Genomic DNA, 18610 nt, shown 5'->3' on the forward strand with positions numbered 1-18610 from the left:
TAGTGCTGGGGGTCTTTGGTTCCACCTCACAACCCACCATAAGGTTCCATCTTCTGTGCCATCCTCTGTATCACCCATGTGAAATTGCTGGGGGATATTTTAAGATGTAGGCTGCAAAACCAAACTTTCAATTGTTGGTTTTAACTGTTGAAACTTTAAATGGACGAAGACCAAGATACTTTAAGGACTAACTTCACTCATACTGGCTTGTCACATTTTAACATCAGCAGCAAAGGTCAAATCTACTCTTCAGCAAAGTACAAGGGAGAAGATTTTCTCTGCATTGGCTTCCCACCTCAGAATGAGTTGTCATCTGGGAATGCTTATATCTCTTTGCCTTTAGGAAAGCTCTGAAGATCTATTTGTATTTTCAATTGGTTTTATTCCAAATTGAATTTCAGATTTATAAGTTTTAACTTCAATTATTGCAGTTCTGTCAACTCAATCACAGAATCAAAGAATCAGACAATAACAGAGTTGGAAGGGGCTTATAAAGTAATTAAGTCTAACTCGGTGCTCAGCGCAGGAATCCAAATAAAGAAGATCCCATTTTCTTTCGAATGCCTGCAGTGTTGGAGAGCTCACCAACTCTCAAGGTAATTGGTTCCATTGTCATACTGCTCTAACAGTTAAAAAGTCTTCCTGATATTCAGCATACATCTGGCTTCCTGTAGCTTGATCCCATTATTGTGTATACACTCTGAGATGGTCCAGAACAGATTGCGCCCCTCCTCTGTATGACTACTTTTCAAGTGTTTGAAAAGTGCTACCATATCTCCTCTCAGTCTTCTTTTCTCAAGGCTATGTATGCCCAGTTCTTTTAGTCTTTCTTCATAGGGATTAATTTCCAACCCCCTGATCTTTCTTGTTGCCCTTCTCTGAACTTCCTCCAGTTTGTTGCCATCATTCTTAAAGTGTGGCATACAGTACTTGACACAGTAGTCTAGATGAGACCTAATCAGTGCTGAATAGAGAAGAACTAATACTTCATGAAATTTGGAGACTATAGTTCAGTTAATGCAGCCTAAAATAGCATTTGTCTTTTTTGCAGCCATATTGCACTGTTCATATTCTGCTTTTGATCCATAACAGTTCCAGGATTCTTCTCATTCATAAGTATTACTTAGTGAAGTATCCCCCATCTTGTAACTGTGCATTTCAGTGTTCTTCCTCTAGCTGTAGAACTTTGCATTTACCCCTGTAAATTTCATTCTATTGTTTTCAACCTGATGCTCAAGCCTATCAAGATCTTCTAGAATGTTGTTCATATCTTCCACGGTATTAGCTATTCCACCCAAATTCATGTGATCTACAAATTTGATCAGTATTCCCTGCACTCCCTTATCCAAGTCATTAATAAAAATGTTGAAGAGCACGGGCCCCACGACTGAACCTTGTGGTACCCCACTGGTTACCTCCTCCTAGTTTGAGAAGAAGCCATTGATAAGCACTCTCTCAGTATGATTCTGTAACCGTGTATCCACCTGACACTTGTTCTATCTAGCCCACACCTCATTGGTTTGCTAATCAGAATATCATGGGGCTCTTTGTCAAAGGCTTAGCTGAAGTCAAGATATATTACATCTGCAGCATTTCCACTATCTACCAGGGAGTTACTTGGTAATGGTTTACTTTATTGTACCACTGCTAGCATTTTTAAAGCAAATTTTGTTGCTTAATCTTTGCATTACGTATTGCCTTGAGTAACAGTCTACAACATAAAACCTTCTGCTAAAAGTGTGCTTAGTAAATTCTGGCCTGCTAATTCCAACTACTTTCATCAGAGACAAGTCACCAGAACAGTATTATATGACGCTGGAAATGAAGAGCAGCATCTTTAAGGAAGTGTTCATTGGCTTCAGGAAGTACGCATTGGTACACTGGTAATGGATGGAAGCAAGAGAGAAAGTACTCAGATTAAAAACAGGCAATACACACCTCACAAGTGATTAAAAATGCAATAATAGCTTTAACTGGGAAAAGAAACAGTTTGTGATGTGTAAGTAGACAATTCTGTGCTGCTTCTGTCCTTTTCTTAGCTATTTTCATACCATTTGCTTTTTCAGTTATGGCATATGGCACACATAACACACAGCCTCCATATGATTTCAGAACTTGAAATTTTGTTAAATAGCAGCACAATTTGTGGAGATGTGCCTTGTTTTAAAAATAAAAATTGCAGAAAAGGGGATGAACCTTTGTAATTTTGTGTAAGACAACTCTTTGCCGCTCACGCAGAGTTTGAGGCTCAAAACAGCATGCCAGCCTGAAATTGTAGGAGTATTCTAAATACCATAAGTGGCTCCTGAACTGAATGGATTGGACTGCCTGAACCTTTTGAATTAAATAATATTCCTGCATTATAAACAATTACTGTTAAGCACATGGGGTCCTTTTTTCTAACTCAATCTCTAGTTCAAATAAATAGTTCCCAACTGTGCAGAGTAAGCGTGCAAGACAAGGAAATCCTGAACACCAACAAGCAACAAACTCCCATTGTGAGATACTGCAAAAACATCAGCACATATTTGTTGTTGTTGTTTAGTCGTTTAGTCATGTCTGACTCTTCGTGACTCCATGGACCAAAGCACGCCAGGTCCTCCTGTCTTCCACTGCCTCCTGGAGTTGGGTCAAATAGCTGTGTGCTACTCTTGATTTGCACCACAGCCGATGTAAACTCTGCTTGGGAAGTCTTTATATGATCTTGGAAAGATGGAAACTTACATGAGAGAGACAGTGAAATGGAAGCGTTGCCTTAAACCCTTGAAGGTGACAAACGACTCTGGTGGAAAGCTTCTCGTGGTCATCTCACAATAAGGTCTTTCATATTCACCAGGGGGACACACACATTTGAACCCTCCTATAAGAAGATTAACACATGTCCCTCCATTCTTGCACACCCCTGGAGCACAGCGTCCAGAGCGAGCATTCACTTCACAGGATTCTCCTAAAAACGAAAAAGAAATTACTGTCAGATAGGAGGAAATAGTCATATCTGAAATGTTTAGTGTTTCAAAAGCCAACAACCTGACACAATAATGACTGGCGAATTTCCTTAAAAATAAAATGCAGATTGTGATTTGAAATTGTTCAGCTACTAATGATTAATTTCGCAAAACAAATTTGACAATCTAACTAACCCACATAGTTTGCTTTTATTTACTAGGTTTCAGTCAATCCGTTCTCCTCTACCGGAAAGCCCTTTCATGCTTTTCACTGCAGCAGACTCCATGCTTTGCAAAATGGTTCATGCTCATGACAGTAATTTACAGAGCTGATGTAAACAATAAAAAACGTCTAAAGATTGTTGGAAACTAAGTGATGGAAGAATTAGACAGGTTTTTAAAGTTTACTAAAATGTCTGAAAATATACAAGTATCTACTTAAACAACAAAAGCATCAAATCTGTTACCTAATCAGAGCCAATCCTTTAATTACCAAATAGCCACAATTAAGATCTCTCAAGGCAGTGTGATTTTGCACATTCAGAGTTTTGAATTGCTGAGAATGGCAAATAAAGGGCTAAGCATAGACCTGTTCTACTGAGGTTGGATACTATCTACTGATAAAACCCTGACTCCTACTTGGAGTGACATCTTCCAATCCTGATGAAAGGACAATTGATGCCAAACAAGCAAGACATTGACATGAACTCATGTACGTGCAAAAACACAATGATAACAAATAAACAAGAGAAGTGGCAGCTGTCATTACTGTCTGCAATGTTTAAATCATGGTCATCCTCACAAGCAAAAATAACAGCCCACAAATTCCTAAATAACAGCACATTCTTCAATGAAAATTCTTCATTGCCATTTGAGTAAGCACTACAAATTTCACCAAGGTCAAAAATGTCTCTTGGCAAGTCAACAAACCACTGTGTTCCCTCTTAATTGTTAAGCCCCCTCTTTTGTTCCTTATTTGGCTGTCTCTGCTTCTGATTGTTCCCTTAATCTTTTATGCCCATGTCTGAAAGCAAAGTGCAGTTTTGAAATACAAGGTGGACAAGGCAGGACAGAGGAAGTTATGTGCAAATATCCAAGATGGCAGAAATGAATTTTATTTTTAGTGAATAAAGTGGAAACATATAAATAGCAATAGGGAAACAGGCTTTATTTGCTCAAGTTCTGTTTACACAATCAGTTATCCTAGACTTGTTTGAGCTTCCCATTTGTTTACACCTTCAAGTTGTTGATGTTTTCCCAAAGAAACATGAATGAATGAACAATGCCCATCTTGGGGACTCTTGACCTTTTTCTCTTTCTCCCAATTCCAAGTGATCTCCTAACCAATATCAATGGGATGAAAGAAGTAGTAAAGCATTGCATTTGTTAGATACACAGAGAACAGAAAAAGCTCAAGAACCACCAACAGCGTCCCTTTAAAAAACAAACAAACCGTGAATTCCTTGACTGCATGGGAAGTTTTATTGACCCAAGATGATGATTTGGCTTCAACGTTTGAATCATGACTATGTGAAAAGCCTTTTTACACACATTAATTCTTCACAGGGTAAAAATGAGCTTTTCTTTTTCTGGACTGGTTTAGATATGGACCCAGCACATAAGCTGCAGCGGGACACAATGGGTTCACATTCCCTCAGCCATTCTCCAGCTTTCCTTAATCATAAAGCAGGGACCATGCAGGATAAACAAGGGCACCAATCCTAAAATGATCTTTCTATTAATGTTGCAACTAATTCAGGTGAATAGGACCTATTTATATTAATTTGCACTCACAAGCTCCAGTTCACTCAAAATTCTAGGTACCTGAACTGCATACCCATCCTCTCCTGGGTCCATATGTGAATCAGCTCAACTGACACACCACCAGAAGCGATATGATAGCTAGAGTGACCACAAAGAGATTCATGGAATATTTTATATGTATTCTATAAGTGATTCGATGATCTCCCAGTGTATAAGCTTGGTTCACCCTTTTTATATATATAACTTGAGAAAAGGGAGAAGTGAAGTCAATGGCTACACTTGGGCCATCAAAACAAACTACGGAAATCAGCAAGACATCCCACATGCTTCCCTTTCCCTCTCTTGCAGTACACTTCTGAGGAGTTTGGAAACTAGTTTTTGATCATCTTAAATTTACTACAATTTTTTATTTCTCCTGAAAGTGACAAACTATCTTAACTATCTGTCATTTGAAACAAGACCACTTCAAACTTTCATCCAGATTGATTCAACAAATCATAATTCAGATCAACCACAGGTTAGGTTTCATATATTTTGATCAACAGTTTTTTTTAATTAATGGCAGAGGCAAAAACTTCTGACCTCCTTGCAGCCCCATCAGAGAAAGGAAGTGGAACACTCAAGCCTTAGGGGAGGCTAGGCTCATTATCATCACAATGAAGCATTGTTTATCACAATTTCTGGATATACTGAATGGCTACCCTGTTTTCTCCTCCTCAATCCCCTTTGCTCCCACTATACAAAATAAGCACCCTTGGGATTAATTTCCTTTTTCTCATTTAGATTAGGGAAAAAATAATTTAAAAAGGAAAGAAACAATGCCGTTGGGATTAGGAGATATTTGGGGCACATCTGCTAAGGGTTAAAAAAACATCCCCAGTCTGCAGAAATCGCAAACACATTCTCAAGATTATATACTTAATTTTCATTATTTACGAAAGGCCGTTCAGTGTCCTTAATCCATAATGTAAACAAAAGCTGAACCAATGGCATACAAGCTGGCTTTATTTATTTACTTATTTATTGATTGATAAGTCTTGCATCATTTATGGATATAAGCCTGCCATTTTATCTGTCTGGTTGTTAAAACATTTCCATTACCTAAAGTCTAAGTACATGCAAACGGATAGTTATAAACAAGACACAGAAGAATCCACCATGAACGGGAAGAGCTAAGAAGAGAGGGTGAACAATTTACCTAGAAGCTCTACCAGACAAATGAAACCTTGAATATAGTAATCGAGGGTTCAATTATTTGCACACACCCCTCCCATTTCTAGGTTTAGCTTGCCTCAAGCCAGGAATGAAAAATGATAATGTCTTCCCTGGCAGCACAGAGCAGTCCATGTGTGTTTGACTACCAGTAGTTTGTACAAACAATACCTTCTTCAGTTGCTGAGTAATGTGCAAACCAACAACCATGCCCTCTACTCCCATTTTATTGTGGCTCAAGACAGTATTTCAGATGGTTTCATCCCTAGTTTTACTGGCCTACAAGAAAATGGGAAGAGACTCCTAGGCAGCCCAGACATCTGAACGTATATCTAAACTAGTCTATTATTCAGCCTAACCCACAGGGGGCAATTTGAGACTGCCCAAAAGTATTTTATTAAAATACTGTATGACACTGATATCCAGAAACCATGACATCTGTATTTAACTGCTGCTCCAATAGATTTTATAAGAGCCATTATTTCCCTTTTTCAAAGGTCCCCCCATATTTGTCCATAGATCTCATGAACAGAGACAGCTCCTGACTAACTGCAATTTGAAAGAGGTTTAGGGTCAAAATGATGCATGTAGGTATTTCCCAGAAGGGTGTTCTAAGTTGGAGGGCATGATATATTTTTAACAACATGACATCTGTATGTTCAGTTAGGGGTTCAGTATCTTAAACCCCTAACAATTGGGTTCAGGATCAAATATCCTCTATGTACAGTTTTACTTTTGCCAGTGGGCACAGACTACTATATATCCCATGGGACTGCCATATTCGTTAAACAATCTATGGAAAGATGGGGTTCATTGTGTGCTTCACAAATCTTTATATGTTAACCTTACTACTTGATGCTTTGACTATTGAGTATTATTATTTTATTACCTTGCTGATTGTGTACTTACTTATACGTTAGATGTTAATTGTCAGATTTTAACTGTGGTTTTTATTACTATTTATGCAAAAAGCCTGACTGCATATTGCACAATAATAAAGTAAGTTTATTAGGTTGGAATTATGTCATGTTTTTCCTGCAGTGAGATCAGGGCACTGTGCATATCTTTCTTCCCTTTGGAGTAAGCAATTTGTGGGAGCTGAGAGGGGCAGCTATTGCCAAGAAAAGTGTGCAAAACATCTGGGCTAATGGTCTCTTCTGGGCAACAAGAGGGCAAACTACATGCTACCCTTATTATGTGGTATGACATAATGCAGAATTCTGACCCACAAAATACCAGAGAGAGCCTAGAGACTAACTGGAGCCTCAATGCAAAGTATGAGTGAGGGAGCTTTCACTCTTTCCTTTTTTTACTAGAATCCTGTTCTTCATCATTTTCTTATGCTGCAAAAGAGATTCTGCTGAAGCAAGAATTGATACATGAGAAGTTGGCAAGGACAGCTAAGACATATAAAAATAAAGCATCATCAATCATTTTATCTCACCTACAAACCATCTTCATATGAGTGCTTCGCATATGTGTTTCCAATACATTCTCCTATTTTTTTGGTACTTCTGCAATTTTATACATGGGGTGTGTGTGTGTGTGTGTGTGTGTGTGTGTGTGTGTGTGTGTGTGTGTGTGTGTGTGTGTGTGTGTGTGTGTGTGTGTGTGAAGTGTCAGCTTTCAGCAGAGTTAAATTAGTTTCTAAGCTTTGCAGATCTATTTCTTATTTCTTTTTTTTTGGGGGGGGGTTGTTTGTTTTTTTGCTGTGGAAATAATACTCTTATTTAAAAAGAAATCATGGACTGCGATCCCCAAGATGCAAAGTCTACTGCTGAGAATTTCTACTTTAAAAGGCCCCTACTTACCCACACACAATCATTTTTGGGAAGGAAGCACGAATGACAAAGGAGACAGTTGGGGTTCATCACCATGCTGAACATGCTAACTAACAGCTAGAATTCATTATAGTTGACAGCAATCAATTACGAATAACCCTACTGTATAACTGTATATGCTAATACCTGAACAATGCTTTCCTTTAATATTTCTCAATTCAACCTTGAAGTCCATTATGGATGACCATAATAAAAATCAATACCAGGTAGAGAACAGTAAGGTACTAGCCAAGATCATCTGGAGCATGTGTAGCTGATGGGGTTATGTGTCTTGCCACCTGTGCAGTCTTGCGCAAGCAGCACAGTCCCAGAATGTCACAGAAGGAAGAACTGGTAAACCACTGCTGACTACTTAATATCTACAAAACACTAAGAAGGCCACCATACACTGGAATTGACTTAGCAACACAGCATTATCCTACTTATTACTATAGAAAGGTGTCTTTCATAAAATTTAAGATAGCTACAAAGAGGAGCCCAAACACTGGGAAACTCAATGCAGTACTTAATAAAATTAGTGCATTGTGAAGATTAAGACACATTTATTATTGTCTGGGCTTTGAAAGGATGGTTCTTGCTTCTGAGTATTCATACCCCATCCCACATCATATCCTTTCCCATCAATAAAACTACACATAGAGAACTAAGTAGGAAAGAAATATGACGTCACTTTCCAGTCAAAAACACAGGATACCAGTAAATGCCAATAAATATGACCAGAGAACAAGAAAAAAGGCAACCAATGTTTATTCTTGGTTAAACAAAAGATAACAAGTGCCCTGTTATACATAAGCAGAACCAAGAAAGGAATAATTGAAGGTACAGGCTCTGTGGCAGAAGCAGAAACCTTGGTCATGACCATTGAAATGTGACACTGTGGCTCTTGGCCTATGTCTCATCATGGGGGTGGGGAGTCCAATAAGCTCCCTTACCACAGTACGCTGTCTACCCTTAGCACAAAGAGATAAGTCAATAGTCTGGGACTATTTCAGTCATTTGGAAAAGAGATACATTTCACTAAAGTACTGGCTTCCAGATGTACTGGAGTAAATACTCCACAGTCATTACTAATAGGAGATGGTGAGAATTGGCTGATCTATAGCATTTGTGTAAAACAGTCCCCATTATTGGGTAACTAAATCTGCCCAATTGGTGAGCATCTCATATTTCAGGAATAACTGCATTACTTAATGACCAACATCCTATTCAGTATTTACATGCCTGAAACATCAACAGCAGGAACCACTGCAATTATTTGAAAAAGCACCATCACATGCAGTTGTCTACCTCATTGTACAATCTGGTTGGATTGTCCTGGCAGCTTCTACAGCTGGAGGTCAGTGTGCATATACACCAAACAGGATTTTGTTGTTGTTTAATCATTTAGTTGTGTCCGACTCTTTGTGACCCCATCGACCAGAGCATGCCAGGCCCTCCTGTCTTCCACTGCCTCCCAGAGCTGGGTCAAATTCATGTTGATAGCTTCAATGACACTGTCCAACCATCTCATCCTCTGTCATTCCCTTCTCCTCTTGCCTTCACACTTTTCTAACATCAGGGTCTTTTCCAGGGAGTCTTCTCATGAGATGGCCAAAGTATTGGAGCCTGAGCTTCAGGATCTGTCCTTCCAGTGAGCACTCAGGGTTGATTTCCTTCAAAATGGATAGATTTGTTCTCTGATACTAGCCAACATTTACAGGAATTTCACAGAGTCTGCTAAATAATACATATTTCATCCATTAAAGAAATGAATATTCACCACCTATCACAAAAATAGTTTGCAATTATGTTGCTTATAAAAATATCTGCCACTCTCAAAAGAATGCCTTTGCTTTCCTACAATAAAACTTACACTATAACAGGAAATTTCAGAGTAATTATTTTAAAAACATGGCAAAACACTGAGTTAAAGATCTGCTCTGAAGTAAGCCACGTTCTGTAACAGACTCCAGTACTCCTTGGGAGAACAAAACATGCCCTGATCAGTAGCACAGGATTTTTAGATGAAGTCACTGAAGCGTGATAGCCCAAACAAAAGAACTTCTGCGATAACAAGAAAAGTATAGTTCCCACAATGCTTCGTACAACTGTATTGCAGAATTCTAATTATCTTGATGTTTTTGTCAAAGTGCCTTGCATGTTCAACTGTCCTAAGATTCAACTATTGTTAAGCTTGTGCACATGAATATGCTTATATATGCAAAATAAACCCCTTAATTTCTGCACTGATGTTGTCCTACCCCCACCTCTAAATTATAAAAATTTGCTTTTAACAGTGTGTTAAGAGAAAAAGACAATGTGGGTTATTGTTCTCTTGAATTTCAAAGTCTGCTTTTGCTCTCTTCATATTTTTTTTCAAATACAGTCATGTGAAAAAGGAAGTACACCCTTTTTGAATTCTATGGTTTTACGTATCAGGACATAATAAGAATAATCTGGTCCTCAGCAGATCTGAAAATTAGGTAAACACAACCTCAGGGGAACAACAACACATGACATATTACACCGTGTCATGATTTATTGTACAAAACAAACAAACAAACAAACAAAACCAAAATGGAGAAGCCATGTGTGAAAAACTAAGTACACCTCATGATTCAATAGCTTGTAGAACCCTCTTTAGCAGCAATAATTTGAAGTACTGTATTTGCTGGCATATAAGACTACTTTTTTGCCCTGAAAAACATGCCTCCAAGGGGGGGGGTCGTCTTATACGCCGGGTGCACTTCAGTTAGGATAGACATAGCTGCCTATAGTAGCCTCCCGATGCCCGCCCACCTCATTCTACATACCGTCCAGTATTGTGCGGTATCCAGGGGCTTCCCCCACCTGAACTGATGAAAACCCCAACAGCCCAGAGCGGGTATATCTGCGTGCCCCCGACAGGCAGCCCGCACAGGCATTGAACTCCCCCTGCTCTTGGCAAGGGACTCCCCAGCGCGGATGGGAAAGGCAAGGCTGCCAGGGCGTCCAGCTACCGTCTTCGGGATCCCCCCTGCACCCGCCGAGAGAAGATGGCCGGAAGTGGGTAGGCTGGCCTGCGAACGCAGGCCCCGCCGTCCGGGAAGGGTGTCCCTGATGCTCCTCCCCACCCCTGGGCCTGCAGTCGAAACCAACGCAAGCCTCCTGGGGTTGCTCAGGCACGGCGTCTGCCCCTCCCAGCTTCCGAGCCCTCGTCGGGTGAATCTCCAGCTGCTGTGACTGAGGGTGGAGGATCTTATGAAAAGCGGGCTTGCCCTGTCGGTCCGCCCCACCACCACCTAGCCGTGTCCTTTAAGACCTTCCCCCCCACCTCAGATAAGCCCTACCGTCGCTTGGGCCCCAATCCGCGGCATGCCTCGCTATGGGGGAGGGGGTAAAAGGCAGAGGGAGGGGTAGTCTTATATGGCAAGTATATAACTATATTTTGAGTGGAAATGTTCAGGTCGTCTTATACGCCGGCAAATATGGTAATCATTTTCTGTATGACTTTATCAGTCTCTCACAGTGTTGTGGGGGAATTTTGGCAGTACAGTATTTTCTTTACAATGTTGCTTCAGTTCATTGAGGTTTGTGGGTATGTTTTTTGTGCACAGCTATCTTAAGATTCCGCCATAGCATTTCAATTGGGTTCACTTTGACTGGACCATTGCAACACCTTGATTCTTTTCTTTTTCAGACATTCTGTTGTCTGAATGGCCTGTTGCATCATCCAGTTTCGGCCAGGCTTTAGCTGTCGGACAAATGGCTCCACATTTGACTCTAGAATGCTTTGATATACAGAGGAGTTCATGGTCAACTCAATGACTGCAATGTGCCTGGGTCCTGTGCTTGCCAAACAAGCTCAAATCATCACCCTTCCACCAACATGCTTGACATTTGGTGTGAGGTGTTTGTGCTAATATGCTGTGTTTCATTTTTGCCAAACGTGACACTGTGCACTACGGCCAAACAGCTCAACTTTGGTCTCATCTGTCCAGAGGACACTGTTCCGGAACTCTTGTGGTTTGCTGAAATGCAACTTTGCAAACCAAAGCCTGGCTGCTATGTTCTTTTTAGAGAGAAGAGGTTTTCTCCTGGAAACCCTTCCAAACAAAACATACTTTTTCAGTCTAATTCTACTGTCAGGAACTTTAACATTTCACATGCTAACTGAGGCCTGTAGAGTCTGAAATGTAACTCTTGGGTTTTGGTCAATTTCTCTAAGCACTTACAGTCTCATTGTGGGATGAATCTGCTTAGACATCCACTCCTGGGAAGCCTGGCAACTGTCTGGAATGTTTTCCACTTGTGAATAATCTTCCTCACTGAAGAATGATGAACTTTATATTGTTCGGAAATGGCCTTATATCCCTTCCCAAATTCAAGGGCAGCAACAATTGCTTCTCTTCAATCATTGTTGATGTGTTTCCTCCTTGGCATTGTATTAACACATACCTGAATGCTCCAGACCAGCAAAGTGCTAAAACTTTGGCTTTTATAGAGGTTGTCACACTTGATAATGATCAAAATTCAAGGACATTAGGTTAGCAGCACGTGGCTACAACTTAGCCTCTCAACTCTTATGAAAGCAGTAAGAGTATACTTAGTTTTTCCACACATTGGCTTTATTTTTGTAAAATAAATAATCACACAGTGTAATACGCCATGTGTTGTTGTTCTTCTGAGATTGTATTAATTTCCTGCTAAGGACAAGATGATTTTTATTATGTCCTGATATGTAAAACTACAGAATTCAAACAGGATGTACTTCCTTTTTCACATGGCTATATATCTCAAGAGAGAGGAGGAAAAGTCATTCCAGCACCAATTTTTAAAAAGATAGCTCAAGACACCTGCGTAAATTTCAAGGAAGAAGCCTACTTCATTGAATTACCCTTAGCTTACAATTCTCAAAAGTGGATAAAGTAGAATTTGGGAAAATGGTGTCTCACAATACCAAATTATTATCAACAAATCCTGGTAACTATTTGAAAAGAAGATACCTTGTTTTCTGCTTCTTTGGAGATTGGACGTCTATTGCTCTTGCACATAAATGGAACAACCACTGGGGAACAGCAGAAAACTGACCAAAATCCTGGGACAATTATATATGTATTATAATAAATGTGTTATAAATAGAGGTGGGCATGAACTGGCAGTTTGGCGGTTTGTGTCAGTTCAGCCTTTAGATAAACAGGTGTTCTCAGTGCTTCCCAGCCCTGAATCCTCCAGCAGGCACCCATTCAGAGGTGGTTTGTGCCCATCCCTAGTTATAAATAATAATAAACATGTGCCATCAAATCAATTCTAGTTTATGGCGACCTTTTTCAGGGTTCTCCAGGTAGGGAATACTCAGAAGTGGTTCATCATTCCCTTCTTCTGGGGGCTGCCCTGGGACTGTATGGCTTGCCCAAGGCCACACAAGCTGGTTCTATTCATAGGAGGCACACAGTGGGGAATATAACTCTGAACCTCTGGCTCAGCAGACAGATACCTAAACCACTGGTTCTTAACCTTGGGTTACTCAGGAGTTTTGGACTGCAACTCCCAGAAGCCTTCACCACCAGCTGTCCTGACTGGGGTTTCTGGGAGTTGCAGTTCAAAAGCATCCGGGTAACAAAGGTTAAGAACCAGTCAGCATTACAATATTGTCATATTCTATATTTTGCATTTTATATATGTGTTATAGTATGATGTAAAAATATCTCCTTGAGATGATTAAGTAAAAATGGGAAATTGCTTGAAAAATAGTTTCAGTTATACTTCCAAGGAGTTCCTTTACAGCGGCAATTAAAAACCTATTTTAAAAATCTTTCTCTAAAAATTAATTAAATAGTTATTTCCTAGTTACTATATATATATATATATATATATATATATATATATATATATATATATATATATATATATATATATATATATATAGTATCTTATATATATATATAGTATCTTAATGTTTTTCATCCAATAATGCAAATCACAGCATGAACCAGTACTTGAACCATGTGATGTTCCTTCCCTACCATTTAGTGAGGCCTCATTCCATAACTACCCTCAAAAAAAGAGAAAAATATTTATGGTTGAAGCTAAGCTTCCCCCCAAAGCAAGAAAATTCATATCAGATAAATTCCCCATCCTCATTCTGAGTAACAGGTGCTAATCCTCTGCAAAGAAGAAGTAGAAAACCACAGTTTCCACCTCATAGTTGCCACTCTACATCATTCATTTGGGTGAAAGGCACAAGTAGATATTTTAAACTTTGAGAAGGTTGCAGGATCAAGATGTACAACTGCAGCATCAGTGAGGAATAAAGCCGCAGTTATACCACAAAAAGAGTTAATTTACCCTTTGTCATGGTGGCCAAAATACTTTTGATACTATTGATAGTCCCAAGTAGAGCAGACCATGACATTAGTTACTGACTGGTAAATCTGTGCTTATGTGCATTCCACTGATTTAATCCATGGGTTTATTGCCAATGTAATATAAATTATTCCTCAATTATACAGAAAGGGATTGATTAAAAATTACTAGTTATTTGTAATTACTTCCTAACTCTAAGAAAAGTGGTCTATAAGGAAGGAAACGAAAATACTGTTGATCTGATATGCTTTTAAATTCTTTTAAGTCAGTAACTGTTACAATATGATGATATATTTGAGTTTTAACACTATCATATATTGTGGCTTTTAGCCTATATCTGTCTTTTTTCAAACAATTTTATAAGTAAGCTCTCTATTGGAAGAAAGATGGGGTAAGTAATATAATTAACTAATTAATTAATATTACCAGTACTATATCACTATTGTTCCAGAAATTCATGTATTAATCCACATCTCTTTAAAGTGGCATAGTGCCTACGCAATTCTACTCAAGGCTTAGAACTGCTCCTACTCCCAGCATACGAAGGTGCTGTTCTCCCTCTGCTGCCAGTGTCCTTGTCTTTTCCATCTGTATTCAAGTGATGTTGTAGAAAACCAGGTCAGACTTTTGTTCCTTCACAGCAAAACATTCAGTGACATGAAAAATCCCAGAGATATTCTAGCCCATGGTGGCGGAATCATCTGATTAAGGTGACACACTGAACATCTGGATTGAAGGGCGGTTGGAGAAACTAGGCTTTAGTGATTATACAGATGTTAGGCATATCAATTTCATTTACAAAGCTTCCTTAATGCCAGCACTTTAAAATGCTTTTGCAACATTAGAAAACCTGTCAAATAATTTTAAAGATAACTGAAAAAAAGCAAACAAGAATGTTGAATCTCTGGACTAGGTTTCAAAAGAGACAGCTCAGGACTTTGATCTGTGGAAACGTTTCTACAGGCAAAAGGCATCAGATCCAAAAGAGAGGGGGGGGAGCGGGTGCAGAACATTTGGGATGATGAGACTGAACTACACCTGGGGCTCTTTGAAGAGATCAACTGATGCCAAATTCTGAAGTCTGCAACAGACAAACGCACGGACAGAGACATCTCTGATATCAGTAGCTGAGACGGAAGGGGAAATCTGGTGAAACTTACAGCCCATACTCCATCAGGTCAAGAGGAGACATACATCAGAACTCACTAAAAGAAAAAGGTGGAAAAAAACCACCCCGCTTTGTACAGCTATGACAGAATAATGCTAATCCCAAAGAGGATTTACAGCACTCTGACTCAGGGAAAACTACTTGAGGACAAAACCCAGGCCTGAACCAGAAACATTATGGTCTAAAAAGGCAAGTACTCAGAACTGCAATTAATTTTAAGAGCTCTGCCTGCAGGTTTTTTAAAAAAGCCTTCTCTCTATGGATTACTGAATTAAATGTTGTATACCTAAATATGTTTAGGCATATACAGAATAACTTGGGTTCTAAATATCTGCACACTACATTCAAATACACATTCCAATACTTTGACAGATGTTTCTTGTAGAGATTCGCCCTCTGTGATTGCAAGAGTAGCCATGTATCTTGGAACTCCAAGAGTACTATTGATTACATCTTTGACCCTGGATATGGAGGTTTCAGCAGTAGCCAGGGGTACCTTAATGGTAGTGTGCCAGCTGTACCCATTTCTGGCAAGGTCTAATCGGCCATAGCGATGCATGCCTTAGTTACATCTCAGCTGGATGACATGCCTCCTGTGAGTGCAGGGTTGCCCCCATGCCCCCACACATGGGGCTCACTCCCCCCAGCTGGTCCGCGGCCCCAAAAAAGTTGGGGACCGCTGCTGTACAGTATTACTTTTTTCTCACATGAGCACAAAAAGGCACAGGATCATGTGCAAAAAAGAGTACACTGTCACAAGGCCATAGGCAAATTCATATGGGTATTGAAAGATTGGGTATTCCTTTCCTGATCCAACGACAGTTCTATCTGCCAGTGATCGGTCTGCATCGAACAGGATTGTAGAAGAATGCAAAACTGTGTCTTAGGTCGATACCTAAACACATATCCCATTATCCAAGCTCTCTACAGCTCACCTCCTGTAGCACATAAAGCTTTATCTTTGCTCCATAAAAGGAAAAGGACTGGGCTAAGGGGTTTATGGAGAAACAAATGTAGTGATGGGCAGGCATAATCTTTCTGGCAATCCTAACTTTTGACTGAAGAAACCTGAGTACTGTTTCTCTGGTCTCTGATTTTCCATGATTTGTGAGCATAGTTTCTTAACAGAATAGCTGCTATTCTCATAAAACAGATACAGAGAAATGTGGAGAAAGCATCCTGACATAAAAGAGAGAATATATCTTTGCATCGGGGTGGATAAAAATCAATGACTTTTTAAAAAATGATTTAAGTTAAAAACATCCTTTTAAAAACAAATTGTCAAAAAATCCTTTTTAAAAAAAGTTAACTTGTGGTTTTAAATCCATCCGCCTTTACCTGCTTTGAGATTAACTTTTTTCTCCTTCCTTGGCAGAAGGATTACAGAAATGTTATGCACACTGACTTGGCAAAATGAAACAATGTCATTCCAGATCTGATCTGAACTCACAAATACTATGTCTCCTTATCACTCACCTCCTTACCTCACAGGAAGTACAGGTAATTATAATTGGTGCGTACTCCCATTTCAGATATAGCTCATAAAAGCTCTGTGTACCTTACTCCTTGAAACAGAAAACTGCTGAGGACAGAGAAACTTTCATCATGTATAAATTACATCCCAACAAATGAAGAGCTTCAAAGATTTTGGAGCAGGGATGGAAATGAAGGAGAAAAGTAGTCTCTTTATTAGGAAGCAATTGCCTACTAGAGGAAATCAAGGTGTTTGGGACAGAAATATATCTGTACTATAACTTCAGCATTATGCTCAGTGTATCTTAGCAAAGGGATGAAAGATTCTGTGTTATTTTCTTGTAACAATTTTTAAGCATGTCTCTTAATCAGGTAACGTGAAATGTTAGGGTTTGTAAAGAAGAGGCTCTCCTCTGAGCATTCTCTCTTCAGTAAGGATGGCCCCATCTTTTAAGTCTAAGATAAATACTGAGAAAATAATTAAAATAAATATTAAGAATAATATTTATGATGGTTCTAACATCCACTTGCTGCAGACTTCCTCCATTCCTTACCTTTCTATCTACGTACATCCGAATTAGATAAATACGCACTCCACATTTATGCCTCTCCGCTACAGGGCCAAACTTTGCAAATGCAGTTTTTAGCATATTAACAAGAACCCAAAAGATATACAGTGGACACAGAAAGATGTCTCTAGAGGGAATCACTGATGTGTATTAAAGAAATGTAAATTAATTAATCAATGTTAAAGGCTTATATCCCATCTGTGTTCATAAAATTAAGAATAAATATGCTGTACCTACCAAATCTTATCTTTTCCCCAATAAACAAAGGCTGCTGCTCTACAACTTAGTTTGTGCATGAGGATACCAGCGCATGATGAAATGGTGTGCCAAACTGTATATTACTGGCTTAATTCAACAAGTCAAATGCCTATGCACACAGCTTCCTCATTCTCTTCGCTCTTTAACAGATCCTACTCAGCAACATCAGAAGCTCTATTTCCATGATATGCTGTATGTGCTTAGAGCCTGACGGTGCAGTGGTTAAACTGCAATATTGCAGCCAGGGCTTTGCTCAAGACCTGAATTTGATCCTGACAGGCTCAGGCAGCTGGCTCGAGATTGACTCAGCCTTCCATCCTTCTGAGGTTGTTAAATTGAGTACCCAGCTTGTGGGGAAGGGGGGCAATATGTAGCCTGCATAGTAAAATTTTAAACTGCCTAGAGAGTGATTTAAGCGCTATAAGGTGGTATATAAGCAGCACACTTTGCATTCCTTTTGTGCCACTTTGATGACCACACACATCAACTCATGTACAGTGGTGCCTTGCAAGACGAGCGCTTCATTTAACAATGAAATTGCATAATGAAGAAGTTTTTGCGATCGCAAAATGATGTTTCCTATGGGTTTTTTTTTTGCTTTGCGATGATAACCGATTATCGCAAAACGAAGATTTTCGCACAACTGATCAGCTGTTTCAAAATGGCCACCGGGTTAAAAAAAATGGCCGCCCGCTGTTTTCTGGGACAGATTCCTCACTGCACGGGCAGCGAAAATGGCTGCGCTATGGAGGATCTTCGCTGGACGGTGAGTTTCAAGCCCATAGGAACACATTAATTGGGTTTTAATGCGTTTCTATGGGCTTTTAAAAATTGCTTTACAATGTGATTTTGCTGGAACGAATTAACATCGTAATGTGAGGCACCACTGTATACTCTTCAATGTGTACTAAACAGTTTATATCACAATGCAGTTATCTCAGCAGTATGAGGGAAAGTTAACAATTCCATGAAAGATGCAAATAGGGCACATGGCAATCTTTTATCCTTGCATATAGTTTTACACAGGGAAGACATAAGATCCTTAAATAGATGCAA

At 39.4% G+C, this 18610-nt stretch overlaps 1 protein-coding gene across 4 annotated transcripts in view; it reads right to left on the bottom strand.

Annotated features, from left to right (window-relative positions):
* CELSR1 (cadherin EGF LAG seven-pass G-type receptor 1) overlaps positions 1-18610 on the bottom strand; it is a 201886-nt gene that overhangs the window by 101540 nt on the left and 81736 nt on the right. For all 4 annotated transcript variants that reach the window (XM_078394390.1, XM_073000625.2, XM_020797002.3 and 1 more), the window contains exon 3: positions 2725-2947. In XM_078394390.1, the coding sequence (XP_078250516.1) occupies positions 2725-2947 (223 nt within the window). The remainder of the gene's footprint in view (positions 1-2724; positions 2948-18610) is intronic.

Source organism: Pogona vitticeps, chromosome 5 (genome assembly GCF_051106095.1).
Source record: "Pogona vitticeps strain Pit_001003342236 chromosome 5, PviZW2.1, whole genome shotgun sequence".
In the NCBI taxonomy this organism is placed as follows: Eukaryota; Metazoa; Chordata; class Lepidosauria; order Squamata; family Agamidae; genus Pogona; species Pogona vitticeps.